Source organism: Artemia sp. Qi Xiang Cuo, chromosome 10 (assembly GCF_049724085.1).
Source record: "Artemia sp. Qi Xiang Cuo chromosome 10, ASM4972408v1, whole genome shotgun sequence".
Lineage (NCBI taxonomy): Eukaryota > Metazoa > Arthropoda > Branchiopoda > Anostraca > Artemiidae > Artemia > Artemia sp. Qi Xiang Cuo.
The window spans coordinates 7258746-7277181 of NC_142803.1; the positions used below are offsets into that span (position 1 = coordinate 7258746).

Consider the following 18436-nt stretch of genomic DNA (forward strand, 5'->3'; position numbering starts at 1 on the left):
ATTTTATTTCTATTTGTTTCATTTTATTTTAGGTCATGGATTTTAAATTATTTTATTTTTTAGGTCCCTTATAAAGATAGTGTTTCGCCTTTTTGACCCCTCAGTTTTCCTCGTGCCTGTCATTGAATTGTGTTCATTTTATTTCTATTTGTTTCATTTTTTTTTAGGTCATGGATTATTCAATTGCACAGCGAATTGTTGACCTTCATTGTCGAAATGAAGAATCTATTGAAAGAGTCTACTCACCAGAATATATTTTAAAATACCTCCTTTTTGCCAGACAGTTTAAGCCAACAATTTCTCGGGTAAGTTGAGTTTCAAAAATATTTAATTTCTTTATCCGTGTCAAATAATGGAAAAATGGCTCTAAGCAGAAAACAAATCGTGGAAAGACTCCTAAAACTCTTCAAACTAACAGAGCGAATGATAAAATTGATAGCCTCTAGAAGACCCTATTATATGCAAGTTGGGAATATAGTATTTTAATATTTATCCCAATATATGCCAGATTTGCCACTTCATAGGCTATGTTCCGATAGGAGTCGAATTTTGATTTGGCCACTTGGTTTCGTGTCGGGCGATAATAAATCTTCATGTAGCGAACATTTGGTTTGCTTCAGTTTTAGATTAGCTTCGAAAAACGTACCTTCGGCCAGCACCATTTGATTAAAACCTCCCGTCAATAAATAAGCTTCTCAAGGTTAAATAAACCTAAAGCCTCTTGTGTGTACACTGGCCTAAATTACTATTTTCTCTAATTAGCTTGGTTTCTGTAGGAAGCAAATTACTTAGTATGATGATACTTTTTAGACTTAGAGATGTTGTAGATAAAGATTTTAAGAGATGAACGGGTTGTTTTAGGAAGGGAAGTGGTTGTGTTGACCAAATTTTCACTATTAGGCTAACACTGAGTGCCTGTGTCATCATGCTCCTTTAGCCCTCAGTTTCATAGATTGTTAGCAAGAGTTTGATTCAGGCGATAGAAAATCTTTTGTGAAGGTCCTATTCTTGTATGGTATACCAGACAAGTCACTAATCACACTATCACATATTGTACATAGCACTAATCACATTAAAGTGATTAGTGCTATGTACAATATTGCTGATTTTGCTGAGGTTGAGGTAGGAAATGAGGTTAGTAGTTGGTTTCGTATTAAATTATGAGTTAAGTAGGGTTGCGTTCTATCCCCATTTACACGGGTCATTCTCGTGGACTCCGTCCTGGTTTCTGATAGTATTAAATAAAAAAAACAAGTTTTTTAAACTGAAAGTAAGGAGTGACATTAAAACTTAAAACGAACAGAAATTATTCTGTATATGAAAGGGGCTGTCCCTCCTCAACGCCTCGCTCTTTACGCTAAAGTTTTTTATTGTTTTAAAAAATAAAGCTGTGAGACAGAGTCAAACTTTAGCATAAAGAGCGAGGCGTTGAGGAGGGGACAGCCCCTTTCATATACGGAATAATTTATGTTCGTTTTAAGTTTTAATGTCGCTACTTACTTTCAGTTTAAAAAACTTGTTTTTTTTGTTTAATTTCTGATCGTTTTTTAGTTAATGCAGCTTCTATTTTGGCTCACCGTCATTGAATAAGTAAACAAAATTTGCATAAAAATTTTACTTTTCTTTTGCTAAATGGCTGTCTCTAAATTTGGTTCTGACGTAATTTACAAATTAACTTACGTAACGAACTTCTATATTCATATATTTTTCTTCTGGCAAAAAATACAAAGTTGCAGATTTTTGCAGATATGGGCTTGAAACCCATGTACTAGGGTGTTCTAATACGCTGAATCTGACGGTGTGATTTTTAATATAGTCCATTTGTTTTTAGGGGATGGTTCCCCCCTCTTTAAGCTACAATGTAATCTTTCTTAGGCTCGTGGCCTGAGATGAAACATAATAAACGTAGTAAAATTTGTTTATTTAGAATCAGAATTACAATCCCATTCTTTTGATACATTTACTGACATCAAAATTCCGTTTTTAAAAGTTTCGATTACTATTGTGCCGTATCACTTGTTTTTTTGTTTATTGTTTTTTTTTTTTTACGTATATGTTATTACGTATACTAGGCGGTTCTCCCCTTATTCAATACCACGCTCTTTACCTTAAGAGTTAAAAAAAAATTTAATTCCCAAACCACTGAATCACAAAGGCCAGTTAATTAGAAAGGATAGCTCTTTTGAAAACACTAAAAAAAAACTGTAGCGTAAAGAGCGAGGTATTGACTTGGGGTAGAACCCCCTCATATACGTAATAATTTCTGTTCGTTTTAAGTTCTAATGTTGCTTCTTACTTTCAGTTGAAAAAACTTGCTTTTTTTAATTTAATTTCTGATCGTGTTTTAAATAATGCATGGAAATCCGGCGCACCCTTCATAGAAATGTCCCTTACCCCAGAGAACCATCCTCCACGGAAAGATTCTCCCGAGTAACCCCCGCCTCCAGCCCCCCCCCCCCCACCCAGCAAAAGATCCTTCCTGAAAATGCCTCTATACTTCCCGAAAACCAATACCAATATGTAAATAATGGACACAGTTCATAACTTGAAGCCCTTCTCTTGGGAACAGTGAGGGATTAAGTCATCCTAAAAGACATATTTATTAGATTTTCGACTATGCTGAACAAAATGGCTATCTCAAAGTTTTAATTGGGTGACTTTGAGAAAAAATGAGCGTGGGAGGGGGCCTAGTTGCCCTCAATTTTTTGGTCACTTAAAAAGGGCACTAGAGCTTTTAATTTATGTTCCAATGAGCCCTCCTACGATAATCTAGGACCATTGGGTCAATATGATTACCCCTGGGAAAAAGAAAAAAACAAAAAAAAAACAAATAAACACGCACCCGTGATCTTTCTTCTGGCAAAAAATGCAAAATTCCACATTTTTGTAGATAGGAGCTTGAAACCTCTACAGTAGGGTTCTCTGATACGCTGAATATGATGGTGTGATTTTCATTAAGGTTATATAACTTTTAGGGGTCTTTCCCCCTTTTTTCGAAAATCAGCCAAATTTTCTCAAAACTTGATGAAACCTATATATTTGAAATCAGAATTAAAATCTTATTCTTGCGATGTATCTATTGGTATCAAAATTCCGTTTTTTAGAGTTTCAGTTACCATTGAGCCGGGTCGCTCCTTACTTACAGTTCGTTACCACGAACTGTTTGATTTGGGATTATCTTATAGTATTTCAGTTCGAAATTAAAAGTCAATGCTAACTTTAAATAATCAAGGAAAAATTATGGTACTGTTTTACAAAGCAGTAAGCGCGCGAAAAGTGAAGTTTCGTTAACACTAATGAAATAAAACAAAATAGGATGAAAATATAATAGTTCAGAAACAAATTTGAGCTGTATATTTGCATATTAGGGGGAGTGGAGGGTAGAGTATAGCATATATTAAATACGTAACCTAGCCTAATCTAATCAACCCAACTTGGGCTATTTGACGGTACTTGTTAAGATTCCGGTAAAACACGCGATAAGTGAAGTTTCGTTAACGCTAATGAAATAAAACAAAATAGGATGGAAATATAATAGTTTAGAAACAAATTTGAGCTGCATATTTGCATGTTAGAGGGGAGGGGGTTAAGCATAGCATATATTAAATACGTAACCTAGCCTAACCTAATCGACCCAACCTAGGTACCTTTTAGTCCCCCTAAACCCCAAAAAACTGAAGTTTAAATATAGTTCCCGGAGTGAGAAACTCTTTGTAATGGTTTTCATTATACAGCGTCTCGTATAAGTACCCGGTTTTATCCTATCTGATTTTTGATACAATTGTCGCGCGATTACCGCTTGTAATTGTAAAACAGTTCCAAAATTAGAAAAAAAAGTAATCGATGCTAATTGTATATATTCAAGAAAAAAAAAGAAAGGCACTTGGATCAATAATTTGGCTACGTGTTATCTATCATTATGATATTTAGGTTCTCTTTGCAACGCAGTAGCACTCCCGCGTATTGTCTGCGCCCACTCTTTTACATATTTAAAATTTTTGTTTGATTTTCCTATTTGTTTTAGTAACACTGAACTAGTTTCGAGCAATAGAATTAAAGATTCGTCGGAATTGGCTAAAATTAAAATAAGAATTTTACCCAAAGTTTGAAAATATTCCTTCTATCCATAAGCTTTTCCCCTTTTTTCCAGAATTAAAATATTTCTTAAAATATTTTTTTCCTTGATATATTTATTCAATAATTTTCCTAAGCTTAGTGTAAATCGTTGCTTTATTCTATTTGTTGAAATATTTTTAAGATTTTCATTTATTTATTTTTCATTTTATATACTCCTACATACTTTACATACTCTACATACTTTCATATATTCTTACATTTATTTCATTTCATATACACCTTAGTTTTGAAGGAAATAAATAAATTTGAAAATCCCACCAAAACATATCCTTCACCTGCTGTTTTACGTAATAATTTTAAAAGTTTATTAAATCCTCGTTCGGCTGACAATATACCAAACAATATGCTATATAAAATATTTGGCTTGATCTCTCTTTCTGAGCTATAATGAAAGAAACATTAACATGACTGGGCCATGTTTTGCAGATAGAGGTGATAAATTGCCAAAGATTGTGCTTTTTATCATATATCTTGGGCCAAATAAAGAAGTAGATAGCCCCCCCCCCCAATTGGGCGGGAATAGGTCGTAAGGAAGGACTTGAGATAATTTTAAATTCATGAGGGCGGGGGGATTGAGAGTGAAATTTTGAATACATAGAGACGGAAGTGGAGCGTGTGCAGCTGTATAGGCCTCAGGGGGCTTGATGTTGCCACGAGTTGTTAGTAGTAGTACTATTCCAGTTGACCCACAGAAATAGTGAAGCTGGTAATGAATAGAGATGTGTTGCACCCTGGCGATGTCAATCAGCTGCTTTTTATGTTTGTTGCCACGTGGAATGTTACAGAAAGTTTTACGGTGGACTAAAACCTTCATATACTTAACTAAATATAAACTAAATATAGTTTAATTAACTATATTTAGTTTAATTAATTAATTAATATAAACTAAATATATAACTAAATATAGTCAAAATTTATATAGCACTCAAACAGCGAGAAACGACGTGTTAACACAAAACTCTATTTCTCTCTCTTCCCTCTCCCTTTCTCTGTCTCTTTTCCCCCTCTGTATAGTATTGGGAGGGCTTGAAGCCCTTGCTTATTCTCAATCGTCTGTAGGAAGCTGGAGATCTACTTGTTGAGAACTATAAAAGATTGAGGCAGCGTGATGGCGGTGGAGTTTCTCAATCAGCTTGGAGAATTACAGTGAGACAATTGGAATCAATGATTCGCCTCTCAGAAGCCATGGCAAAGCTGTACTGCTGCGAAGAGGTAAATTATATTTTACTTGTTTTTAAATCTTGAAAAATATCTATACTTATTGAGTTCTTGAAGTATTGTCTTTTTTTTGTCTTTAATGACGTAAACATAAAACGAGAGACTTGGTTAATGGCAAAGACAATGATGATGAATCAGTGGTTTAGATGTAACGTGGCAAACACACACATATAAAGGAGGTGTCGTTAATGGAAAGCATTCTGATGGTGCTGCTCCATTATGACGAGACTAACATTTAACAAGGAGGCCTCGTTATATGGCTAAAATGATGATAATTCTTCAAGGGCTTACAGATAACGAGGAGGGTTCGTTATGGTAAACATACTGGCGGTGCTTAAAGGTTTGTCTATAACGAGGCAAATATATACACATGGGCTAGTTCTCGTTAGGAAAAAATATGATAGTAATGTTGCAATATAGCGAGGCAAACATAACGAGGATGTCTTGTTGTAGGGCCAGCATGTAGATCATAATTCATGGGCTTACAGGAGGAGGTTTATTCATGGTAGACATACTGACGATGCTTCAGGCTTTACGTATAACGAGGCAGACATATGCATATGAAGTAGGTATTGTTAAGGGAAAACATAATGATAATGTTTCAATACAAGGAGGCGAACATATAACGAGAATGCTTCGTTTAACATGCTGAGAGCAGGCAGCAGGACTAACATACTGACGGTGCTCCAAGAGCTTACATTTGACTAGGAAGGTTCGTTTACGGCAAACATACCGATTATGCTTGAAGGGCTTACATATAACGAGGCATACGTATACATATGAAGCTTTTTAAGAGAAAATACTGATAATGCTTCAATATAATTAAGACACCTCGTTATATGGCCAAAATGCAGATGATGCCTAAAGGGTTTACTTATATATTTATGGTAAACAATGTGATAAAATCACATTGTCATGTAGTCTATGTTTGCTATTTACGCAGTTTTTTATATAGTCATATGTTTATATAATTCATATCATATGTTATATGATATAATTCGTAGACATGTAATTCGTATATGTTTATATATTTTTTTATTGTTCGTATTATATTCGTATATTCGTATGTTTTCTTTTTTGTTACAGGATAAGTATTATTTGAACAAAAAAAGTGGAAATGAGTCAAAGGTCGAAAACAAAAACTATTAGTTTATTGTGTAAACTTAAAAAAAAAAGAAAAAAAAAGACTCAAATCCTCATCCCTCCTCTAAATTTTTCCCTGAGATCCCTCTTGTGATTCTTTTGGTCAAAGTTGGTCTCATATCCAAGGTTGCCACCTGTAGCACGAAATTGCTATTTTAGCACTATTACAATCATTTTTTTTTTTCTATAACACCGAAAATCGCTGTGTAGCACGCAAACTAGGGCAATCAAAGCACTTTCGGAACTGACCAGAGTTTTAACCATGCTCATATATCTTGCATAATATATATTAAAATTAGATCCATAAAAAAAGAACGAAAAAATGCTAAGTATGAAATTTTGGTATAATTTTTTTTTTATTATTACCTTAATATAGCTTAAACCCTGCTGTGCAAAATAAAATACAGAAAATGGATGCCATACTTGTTTCAAAGAATATATTGATTGTTCTAAATAGAATTTTGAAGAAAAAAAATGTTTTTGCTTCTCTCCTTTTTTCTCTCTCTCTCCATTAAATTTTTAAATTATTTATTTTCAGGGGGTATTTATTCTACTAGATTATTCAATTATTAAACTATCTTTATCTCCTCTACCTCTCTTTCTTTCTCTCTCTTTCTCCCTCTCTCTCCCTTCCCCCCCTTCTTCCTCCCTCCCTTTTCCCTCTGTCTTTCTCTCCTCTTTTCATATTGTACAAGTGTTATTTTGTCTTTAGTGATTTAATGAGAAATTTAAAGAACTTGAACTGGAACTCTCTCTTTCTCTCTTTTTTTAAAGTGGTGTTTTGTATGTGTGTATGTTGTTTCACATAGACTTTTACTTAACTCTCCAGAAGCGCATGTGTAATGTGTTTTAATACGTTGTAAAGGATCGTTCAAAATAATTACCTGTTAAGTCTTTTAGTAAAATTCAAAATCCAGAGAAACACTGTGCAAAATATTTGCCATAATTAAAAATAGATAATTGCGTTATAATAGCGATTTTCATGTTGTCTTGTGCAGGTAACTGAAAATCACGTCAAAGAAGCCTACCGTTTGCTTAGTCATAGTATCATTCGTATTGAACAGCCGGATGTGAATTTGGAGGAAGAAGAGGATGAAGTGCGCACTGAAGCTGGACAAGCAGAAGCAAGACAAGAGGCTCCACCAAGTTAGTTAAAAAAAATTTAAACTAATTTCTTTCCTTTGTCAGAGCAAAAAAAAATATCATAAAAACAGCGAACTTTTGTGATGTTCGACAGAAATATGAGAGTTATAGCAAACGTACTTTTATATTTCAAAGTAATAGGTTTGCTAAGTGGCATTAAAAAATGGTTCTTTATATTTATGTATGTATATGTATGTGTGTGTGTATGTATATCTGTATATGTATGTTTTCATAGTGTTTTGCTATAGATTTCCATGGATTTGCTGCCCTCTGCAAATGCTTTTCATATTAAACACGAAGGAAATTTTTGTGAAGTACCAAGGACAATAAAATACGAAAGTATAGTCGGGTAGTATGAATGCGAATTATATAAAGTATGAAAGTAAATTGTAGAAGGTCGGGGCTATGTATGACATAGCCCCGGCCTAATATTCTTCATTTAGGTAGAACCTGTTTCTTTGACGCTCAATCCTAATGAAATATACCTAGGTATGATAAAAATATAATACTTTAGAAACAACTTTGGGCTATATATTTGCACATTACGGGTGGGATGGTGTGGGTAAAGTGTAGCAGGTCTGCATGCCTAATGTGTTAGGTACAATTATTCTGCATATTATGAAGTACGAATTATTTTCTAACTTCACACTGTCCAAATACCTTACCCCCCCCCCCCTAATGTACAAATATATAGCTCAAATTATATATTTCTCCTCTATTCTGTCACTTCTCTTTGTCTTGTCTCACTCTAAGCTGAAAGAAACTAACGAAAAAAAACGGTTCTACAATGCGTCAATGGATGAACAACTTAAGTGGTCGGGGCTATATCATGCAAGTATAAAAATTAAATCTGACTGTTTGAATGAATCATCGGAAAGTCACTCAACCATATATATCATTAAAAATAGAGAAAAATCGGAGATGTAATTTTTAATGAAAAAGACCTTTGTATGCAGTTTTTAGTTTTTAGAGAGTGTAAAATTTAAAACAAAAGAAATATGAGTAAAAATCAGAAAAAATAATCTAAAACACAAGGCATCGAACAGCTTGAGGAGGTGTAGCTTTTCTTTTTATGAGATGTCAGGGAGGGGGGGGATAGTTGCCCTCCATCACTTCTGACTCTTAAAAGGAACTAGAACTATACTTTTCAAATCAAATGAGCCTCCTCTAAAGTTTGTAGCTGCCAGTGGGAATTATCAGGTTGTCAATGTTTAAATTTTTACGAATAAAAAGCTTTGTCAGATTTAAAAAATTAATTTTGCTTATTTACTTCGATAGTTCAACGTGACAACACTGAGGAAATTGTAGTATTACATTAAAAATTTCTGAATTTTGAAGTAGTTGTAAATTTCTTCTTAGGACAGCAAATTGACAATTGACATAAAATTGAGAATTGATATAAAATTGACAGGACAGTAAAACTGAAAACTGATTTTCAGTTATGGTTTGAGTTGAAACTTATACAACTTTATACATCTTTAAAAGTAAAAAAAAAAAATGAGGAAAAGATTGCTCGGTTAAAGCTGTCGTTGTTTTTTTTTTTTTTTTTGTCGTTGTTTTGCGTTGTTTTTCTTTTTTTACATTTGCGCCAATTTAATAAAAAGCGGATCACACAAAAAATAAAATAAAAATCGGATCAATTATGTATTTTTTTTACGTTTTTACGAGTCGGAAAAACTCTTGGGAGGGTGGTCAAGCCCCCTATCTCCCCCCTGGATGCGATCTTAGATACGCCTCACGTAATATACACTACTACTGCTACTAAGAACACATAACTGCACATAAGAACATAACTGCGGATAAGAATACATAACTCACGTAATATACACTACTACTGCTACTAAGAACACATAACTGCACAAGAGGACATGCACCAGTGCAAGGAGGGAAATAGGTAAAAATAGCAAAACAGCAAAAATCGTTTATAAAATAGTGCTGGGAAATCCGGCTCCCTCTCAATGGAAAATCCCCCACCCACGAAAAATTTTCCCATGGAAAGTTCATCCCACGTAAAATCCCCCCTCCCCGCAGAAAATTCCCCCAGGCAGTTTTGTTCTCGCTGAAAATTCCACCCGAGAAATTTCTTGCGGACGATTCCGCCTGAAAAGTTCATTTGAAAAAAATTAGATTTCTGATCGTTTTTCAAATTAAACTGGTAATCTCCCATCCGTGGAAATTTTTTTCTCGGAAATCCCCCCCTGGAAAATAGCTCCATGGAAAATTTCCCTCCTGGCACTGGTGCATGTCCTCTTGTATATTAGTAGTGTAGTGTATATTATGTAGTAGTGTATATTACTTGAGGCGTATCTAAGATCGCATCCAGGGGGGAGATAGGGGGTTTGACCACCCTCCCAAGAGTTTTTCCGACTCGTAAAAACGTATAAAAATGCATAATTGATCCGTTTTTTATTTTATTTTTTGTGTGATCCGCTTTTTATTAAGTTGGCGCGAGTGTAAAAAAAGAAAAACAAAAAAAAAACTTCGATGCATTTTTTTTTAATTAAAAAGACCTCCATATGCAGTTGTACAAGTTTTGGTAGTAGTGGCGCCAAATTCAAATAAGAAAGGAGGGTGAAAAACCAGCAAAAATAGGTGAAAAATATATGGTAACAACCAGCTTAAGAAGTTTTAGTTTTTCTTTTGAAGGTGGAGTTGCCCTTGGGAAAAATCAAATTGCTCATGTTTAATTTTATAGAAGTTTTAAAGCGTTATTAAATCTATAACTAATTACTTTTTCTTACTGATTTTCACGAATCGCTGTGGCAACACTCACGAAAATGGGGTTCTAACCTAATAACTTCATAATTTTGAAACATTGTGAAGAAAATTTTAAAATGCCTTTTTAGACAAAAAAGTTCATTTCCACCCTATTCTATTTCAACTTGATCCGAAGTATTTCCCTTTAAATGTTAGGCCACTTTTGAGGTTTATACCCTTCCCTCCCCTTGACCTAAATAGAGATTTAAATTGTAATTGTATATCTAATAAGACACCTAAAATGGGTCGTGAGAGCAAACAAAAAATTTATTTTGATGTCCATGGTACTTTAAGATACTTTGGGCTGGATAACTCTTCGCGAATATTTATCCTCCTCCAATTAGCAAGCACGTTTATGAGTGCTAGATAATATTAATAATTATAGTAGTAGTAATCATTTACTTACAAGGCCGTATCCAGGGGGAGGGTTACCCGGTTTGAACCCCCCCCCCCGAAATGTTTGTTTGACTCGTAAAAACGTAACAAAAATGGACATAAACAAATTTTGTATGCGTTTTTTGTGGTTTTTTGTTTAACCCCCCCCCCCCCCCCGAAGAAAAATCCTGGATGAGCTTCTGTTTACTTAGTAGGTAATAATAATAATTTGCTGAATGCTGTCGTCCCTTTCATTGAAATTATCAATGTTCATAATTTTGTATGTATATCAAGGTTCTTTTGGGATACTTGCAGGAGAATTACAGTGTTGCCATGTTTTGCATATTACACACCTGTATTTGTTATAACAAACGACTCGTCTATTTTGATTTGAAATTTATTCCTTACCGCAAGTTTAGTTAATCATTGGTTTGTCTCCGATTATTTAGTACCGAATTCTATGAAAACTAAGTTTATGTAATTGGATTGTTCAATGCGAGATATTCAAAAAATTTCATGCCAGGAGCTCCAATGTTGTGAGCGAAAGGTCCGTTTGGACGAACCACACCGGTGGTTTGAGATTTGGTCATGACTCACTTTATTATTTCAAATTCATATTGGCCGTTTACGGGTAAAACTCCCTAAAATATTTGGTCTTTGCACCTTTTAAAGCACATTTTTTCCATTTTTTGTTTGAAAAATAATTTATAACCTTTGGGTACATCTTATTGAATTTACTGTACAATATGTGTCTAAATACTTTTCGGACGCATACTACAGGATTCGAACGTAGTCTACACGTATCACGGTCATTTTAAAAAACATAACCCCCCAGTATTGCTATTTTAGACCAGTGCGCTTGCGCACTGTCAAACTCATGTACATATATTGCGGGTATTGAAAAATGTACTATCTGTCTCGAATTCAAACCAACCGTTGCGTGGAATGGCTTTGATTGGATGAAAGTGGTTGCATGACATCACTTTCAACTAATCAGAGGTGCTTTCCACTAACATATAGTTATTGAAAAGGAGAGTAATATTTTATGCCTTAGCCAAAGCGTCACTGACAGCCATTGAAACCCACTCTCTCAAATTTGAGACAGGTTGTCAAAATACCAATACTGGGGGGTGGCGCAAATGAGACTGGCGGGCCGTGCTCACCACCCTGGTAAAACCACTTCAGATACTCGAAATAAAGCAGTGAGAATGCTTGGGAATCTTGAAATTGATCGTTAAGGTTTGACATATATCTGAGACAGAAATTTTTTTTTTCTTGAATGTTTGAAACATGTAAAAATATTTTATATTTGAAACGTAAAAGAAACGTAACTCTTGTAATATGGCATTTGTAATACTAAAACCAAGGGATTATTTCTACAAGAGGTCTCTGTTGATTCGATCTCCTTCATTGGTTCTTGAAAATTTCTACAAGAGGTCTCTGTTGATTCGACCTCCTTCACTGGTTCTTTAATATTTCTACAAGAGGTCTCTGTTGATTCGACCTCCTTCATTGGTTCTTTAACATTTCTACAAGAGGTCTCTTTTGATTCGACCTCCTTCATTGGTTCTTGAACATTTCTACAAGAGGTCTCTGTTGATTCGATCTCCTTCATTGGTTCTTTAAAATTTCTACAAGAGGTCTCTGTTGATTCGACCTCCTTCACTGGTTCTTTAACATTTTTACAAGAGGTCTCTGTTGATTCGACCTCCTTCATTGGTTCTTTAACATTTCTACAAGAGGTCTCTTTTGATTCGACCTCCTTCATTGGTTCTTTAACATTTCTACAAGAGGTCTCTGTTGATTCGACCTCCTTCATTGGTTCTTTAAAATTTCTACAAGAGGTCTCTGTTGATTCAACCTCCTTCATTGGTTCTTTAACATTTCTACAAGAGGTCTCTGTTGATTCGATCTCCTTCATTGGTTCTTGAAAATTTCTACAAGAGGTCTCTGTTGATTCGACCTCCTTCACTGGTTCTTTAATATTTCTACAAGAGGTCTCTGTTGATTCGACCTCCTTCATTGGTTCTTTAACATTTCTACAAGAGTTCTCTTTTGATTCGACCTCCTTCATTGGTTCTAAGAGGTCTCTGTTGATTCGACCTCCTTCATTGGTTCTTTAACATTTCTACAAGAGGTCTCTGTTGATTCGACCTCCTTCATCGGTTTTTGAACATCTCAGAGCATATCAGCTTCTTTCTGTTAATTCCAAAAGATATAGGTTTCCAGTTAGATACCAAATACTGTCAAATAAGGTCAAGTAAATATAGACCAAGAGACTTGAGGGTTAAATATAGAAAGATAATAAATATAGATTTAATTTATTTAGGCCCAGTCATAATCAGTGCAATTTTACATTCCCTAATCACTCTTTATTTCTCTTTTTTAATATCCATCGTGAATAAATATAAATTAAGAGACTTGAGAGATAGATAAAGAGATAGAAAAAATATAGGTTCAGTTGAATCAGGCTCAGTCAACATCAGTGTAATTTTACATTTTACCAGTTGTCACTCTTTATTTCTCTTTTTATATATCCATCTCTTTCCATCTCGAATAAATATAAATTGAGAGACAAAATTATAGCTGGGTCATGGGGAGATAAACCATGTAATCTGAAAAAGGAAATGAAAATCTGTATGTTGAAAGAAAAGTTAAATTATTATAATTGAATAAATCTGAAAGATAACTAATCAGAATAAAATAACTTTACAGAATAAAAAAGGAAATGAAAATCAGTATATTTAAAAAAAGTTAAATCATTATAATTGAATAAATCTGAAAGATAACTAATCAGAATAAAATAACTAAAAAATACATCAGAAAAGAAAATCAGAAAATAGAAAAATCTGTATTGTTTGAAAAAGAAAATATTAAACATTATTAGAGATCTTTGATGATTTAGTATAAATGTTGTATTATATTCCATTTTTTTCTTTTTTGTTTGTTTGTCCATGTTGTGGCTACCCTATGCAGTGCTTGCCTCAATAAATTTTCAATATTTTTCAATAAATAAATTTAACGAAAAAAATCGTAAAATTGACAATACAAAATTTATTTTTCAATAAATTTTCAATATTTTTCAATAAGTAAATTTAACAAAAAAAAATCGTAAAATTGAGAACACAAAATTTATTTATCAATAAATTTTCAATATTTTTCAATAAATAAATCAAGGAGGCACACTTGTGCCTCTTTAAAGAGGCGACCCACCACAATGTTAAGCGATATCCGGTCCTAACGGTTGCACAGAGACAGCGGTGATTGCATTTTGTAGCCCAAGCTCAAACTAAGAAACATAAAAAATTTTACCCCTCTCCGACTGTATAGTCCTGAGTAAAAGTGGGCCGGAAGTTTCGACCATCCCACTAAAGCCCCCCTGTAACGATGTTTGATTAGGCTGAAATTTAGTGGTTGAGCTTTCTTAGGGGTCAGGAGCGTATCTTTGAAATTTTAGATCAATCCAATTACTCCTTCCCTGTTTTCCAAAAAACAAATATAGCCACTTAAAGTTCATTTCTCTTTTTTTATCAGCCGCGCCTACAGGCCACAGTTGGCAACGAATCCGGTGAATGAGGACTCATTCGAAGCGGAATTTGACCTGTTAGGGCCTTTTGATATTTTCAGACCGAAAAAATTATCCCCCGAATTTACATTTACGAAAAACCTCGTTTTCCTATAAGAGCCCATGTGAATTTTTCCCACCACAGCAGCCTTTTAACGTTGTCCGATCGGGCTGAAATTTAGAGGATAAGCTTTCCTGGGGCCTGGAAGCTTATCCTCGAAATTTCAGCTCAATCCGATCACTCCTTCCCTATTTTACAAAAACCAAATATCAAGTTTTGTGGGGATTTGCTTACGTCAAAAATACATCCCACAGAATAAAAATAATGTAATATGTCTCTTTGGTAAAGTGGTCGCTAGTGACTGTCAGGCGGAAGACCCGGGTTAGATTCCCCGTCAGGGAAATTTTTTTTTACATATTGAATTTAAAGTTTAAAAAAGAAACTCAGTCTCTTTTTTAAATCCAATCTATTGAATCCTTCGGCTCAACAGGCGTCTCCAGAAGAACTCTTTAAAGAGGCACAAGTGTGCCTCCTTAATCTTAAAGAGCAGGGGGTTTGAGGGCGACACCCCCCAACTTTAACTCCTGACACGATCAGCTAACAGTTAGTCTAGCAATAATAAGTAATAAACTGTACAAAAATGTGCAGAAATTATTTGAAAAAAACTACGTTTTCTAAAGAGTTAAAGAGGCTGAGTCAAAAGTTCGAACCTTAAAACGTAGTCAAAAGTTCGAACCTTCCTTCCCTATTGTCCAAAAACCAAATATCAAGTTTTGTGGGGATTTGCTTGCGTCAAAAATAGATAAAAGAGACTAAAATAATATAACAAGTGTCTCTGTGGTACAATGGTCGCTATTCCTGACTGCTAGGCGGAAGATCCGGGTTCGATTCCCTGTCAGAGAAAATTTTTTATATACTGAATTTAAAGTTTAAAGAAGAAACTCAGTTTCTTTTTTAAGTCCAATCTATTAAATCCTTCGGCTCAACAGGCGTCCCCAGAAGGATATCACAGTCGGCCTTCAGGTTACAGGTAAGTCTCCACTGCTTTGATAACATGCCGTATACCCGCATGCTCGAATAAAAGTTGAAAAAGAAAATCTTACTGTGCATTTGATTTGAGTATTCAGGAATTAAAAGCCTTAACACAAGAATCTTCAAAAGCGGGGGGTTTGGGGGGGGGGCGCCCCCCCTCTTTAACTCCTGAAAAGATCAGATAACAGTTAGTAAAGCAATAATAATCAATAAAGTGTACAAAAGCGTGCAGAAAATATTTAAAAAAAACTGCGTTTTCTGAAGAGTTAATGAGGCTGAGTCAAAAGTTCAAACCTTAAACCGTGCTGGGATTAAGAGGTGCATTTTGGAGGCTGCCGCCCCCAAACCCCTGCTTCCGTATATGAAAGGGGCTGTGCCCTCCTCAACGCCTTGCTCTTTACGCTAAAGTTTGACTTTCTCACAACTCTTTTTTTAACATTAAAAACTTTAGGGTAAAGAGCGAGGCGTTGAGGAGGGCACAGCCCCTTTCATATACGGAAGCGGGGGTTTGGGGGGCGGCAGCCCCCCAATTGCACCTCCTAATCCCTGCACGTTTTAAGGTTCGAACTTGTGACTCAGCCTCTTTAACTCTTTAGAAAACGTAGTTTTTTTCAAATAATTTAACAAAAAAATCGTAAAATGGACAATACAAAATTACAAAATGTTTATTTTACAAAACTTTGCAAAATATACAATGAAAAAAACCCAACTAAGCAAAAACCTTCAATGTATATACAAATCTAAAACCGACAATGTGGAGCCTTCAGATAAAGTTTTTCGTAATCGAAGGTTAACAATCCTGTAATTCATGTCACTCTTAGAGTTTAAATTTTATTTTATTTACTCTTATCCAAGGTTTCTACAATATTTTCATGCCAAATAATTCCCTGTGATTTCTTGAAAAATCTGACTTAGATTTGCTGAAAAGGCACTAGTATTTCAAATAAAACGGTATCAAAAATATACTCTTTCTATGTATAACTCTGTTTCTCTCTTTTTTATGCCTCATCCTGCGAACTGACGCTATGTAGGTTCATGCTGCATTGCAGAGCGTGTCGCAAAGGTGTCTATTAGTAGACTATTAGTAGACTATTATAAAAAGTAGACTATTAGTAGGCTATTTTGAAAAGTAGACTATTAGTATCTGGGTAAATTGATGTAATTTATTCCATTTTTCTAGGTGACGAGAGGCAAGGTGATGGAGCACCCCCTACAAAGAAGCTTAAAATCTCTTATGAAGAATACAAGTCTATTGGTAACTTGATGATAATGTATATGCGGAAAGAGGAGGCTCGAATGGAAGGTACTTCATATTCCGTAATTTCGGTTACTATGGGGTATGGGCTGAACTTCATCATGATATGTTTTGCTCCAATAAAACAGAATAAATGAATAGTAAATTAGTTTTGTAATATCATTTTTAACACAAATATACAGAGATTATCCACCACCCTCCTCCCGCCCCCACTTAGTATTGATCTGAAGGATTTATTATCGAAAGTTATGAAATATGGGGGTACAAACCAATTTTATAGTTTTAACTTCCCGTCCTCTTCGACCAAAATAAAGATTCATTGACATTCCACTTAATGGCTGCCTAAATTAAATTAAACATTTTATGCCTGAAACCTTTACAAGATTGTTACTCAGTAACCTCTAGAAGTTTTTGGCGATCTAATGAACAGTGTAGTAGTGTGTACTAGACACAAAGATAGGAATACATTCAATTTTATTTATATAGATATGTATTCGGTGAAGTGTCTCGTTCCGTGGTGAAGTACGTGTAAATAATTGGATTAGTGATTCTGTCAAATCTTGATTTGGATCTAGAGCGTATTGAACACAGTTCGAAAAATAGCAGCCAAAATAAAGGTCAATACAGCTATATCATAAGGTACTGTATATATTCTGGTACTGCATATCTTCTGGTACTGTATGATTAACACGTTTATTAGGGTTTAGTGAAGCCACTCATTTCGGGGAGGTATATCTGGGATATTAGATTTTTGAGTCTGCCAAAATCTTGGCTTTAACGTAATATGTGCTAAATACAGTTTCTAAAATAGAGTCAGAAGTGCAGCTATGCAATGTACTCCATAAATAGTGTTGAAGTTAATCTCTCTCAAAATATAAAAAGTCAGACAAATTTTCTGATTTTTTTTTTTTTTTTTTTGTTTAGTATTAATAAAATTATTGACTGACAAATACCTGTACAAAATCTAAGTGAATATTTAAATATGTGACTAATTCAGCTCAATTAAGTTTATTACTCGATTCGTATAAATGGGATTTTTTTGCTCAACCTATGTTCTATCTATAAACCTCTGTAAATGTAGAACATAATTTTTCTGTAGTTAACCTAATTCACCATCGGTGTATATTTAGTGACTTGTTGAAGTACTAAGACTCACCAACCAGTGCATACGCTACGTATGTAATGTGGCTTTTACACTACGTACGTTATTTTTAGACTAAGGCTAAAAGCAATTTTGGCATCATGGAAGCTCTCAAGTTCCAGAGCAAGTCAAATGCTACAAGACAGTTTGACAGCATAAAAAGCTGTAGGACACTGCTACTTCTCTACTGGATACAGGGTCGTATCTAGAACAAAATCTTGGGCGAGTGGGCCAATGGGACATGGGTGCCAATAAGCAAAATCTTGGGCGGGGGGCCATGTGACAAGGGTGCCAATAGTTGACCAAATTGACGAATTTCTTTTAAAAAAGAGTGAAAACAGAAAAAAAACAAGGAATGAGGGCGCCAGAAAAATCTCGAGAGGCGGGGGGGGTCTCTGGATCCGCCAGTGACTGGGGATCCTTCTTTATTGAAGACATAATGGTCATGAGAATCAGCAGGTCATGGTTGAATCTTCCAAAAGTCACATATATCAAAACGAACCCAGGTATTTAGTGCAGTCAAACCTTGGCTCAACTAAATCCGTGAACTTTCTTTGTTTTCAAGATTAGTTTAAACACTTATGTTCGTTGGCATCGAGTTTCACCGAGTTTCGTAGCTACGGGGGTGCTCAACATTATTAACTAGATCATCTTTGTGTAAATCTACCT

At 34.8% G+C, this 18436-nt stretch overlaps 2 protein-coding genes across 2 annotated transcripts in view; both read left to right on the top strand.

Moving 5' to 3' along the window:
- LOC148947418 (mitochondrial import inner membrane translocase subunit Tim21) overlaps positions 1 to 18436 on the top strand; it is a 523198-nt gene that overhangs the window by 456123 nt on the left and 48639 nt on the right. The window lies entirely within an intron of this gene.
- The window catches only part of Mcm6 (minichromosome maintenance 6), a 103831-nt gene that overhangs the window by 80807 nt on the left and 4588 nt on the right, over positions 1 to 18436 (top strand). Inside the window, exons 10-13 of the mRNA XM_089095839.1 lie at positions 168 to 305; positions 5197 to 5349; positions 7497 to 7644; positions 16552 to 16674. Coding sequence (XP_088951965.1) covers positions 168 to 305; positions 5197 to 5349; positions 7497 to 7644; positions 16552 to 16674 — 562 coding nt within the window. The remainder of the gene's footprint in view (positions 1 to 167; positions 306 to 5196; positions 5350 to 7496; positions 7645 to 16551; positions 16675 to 18436) is intronic.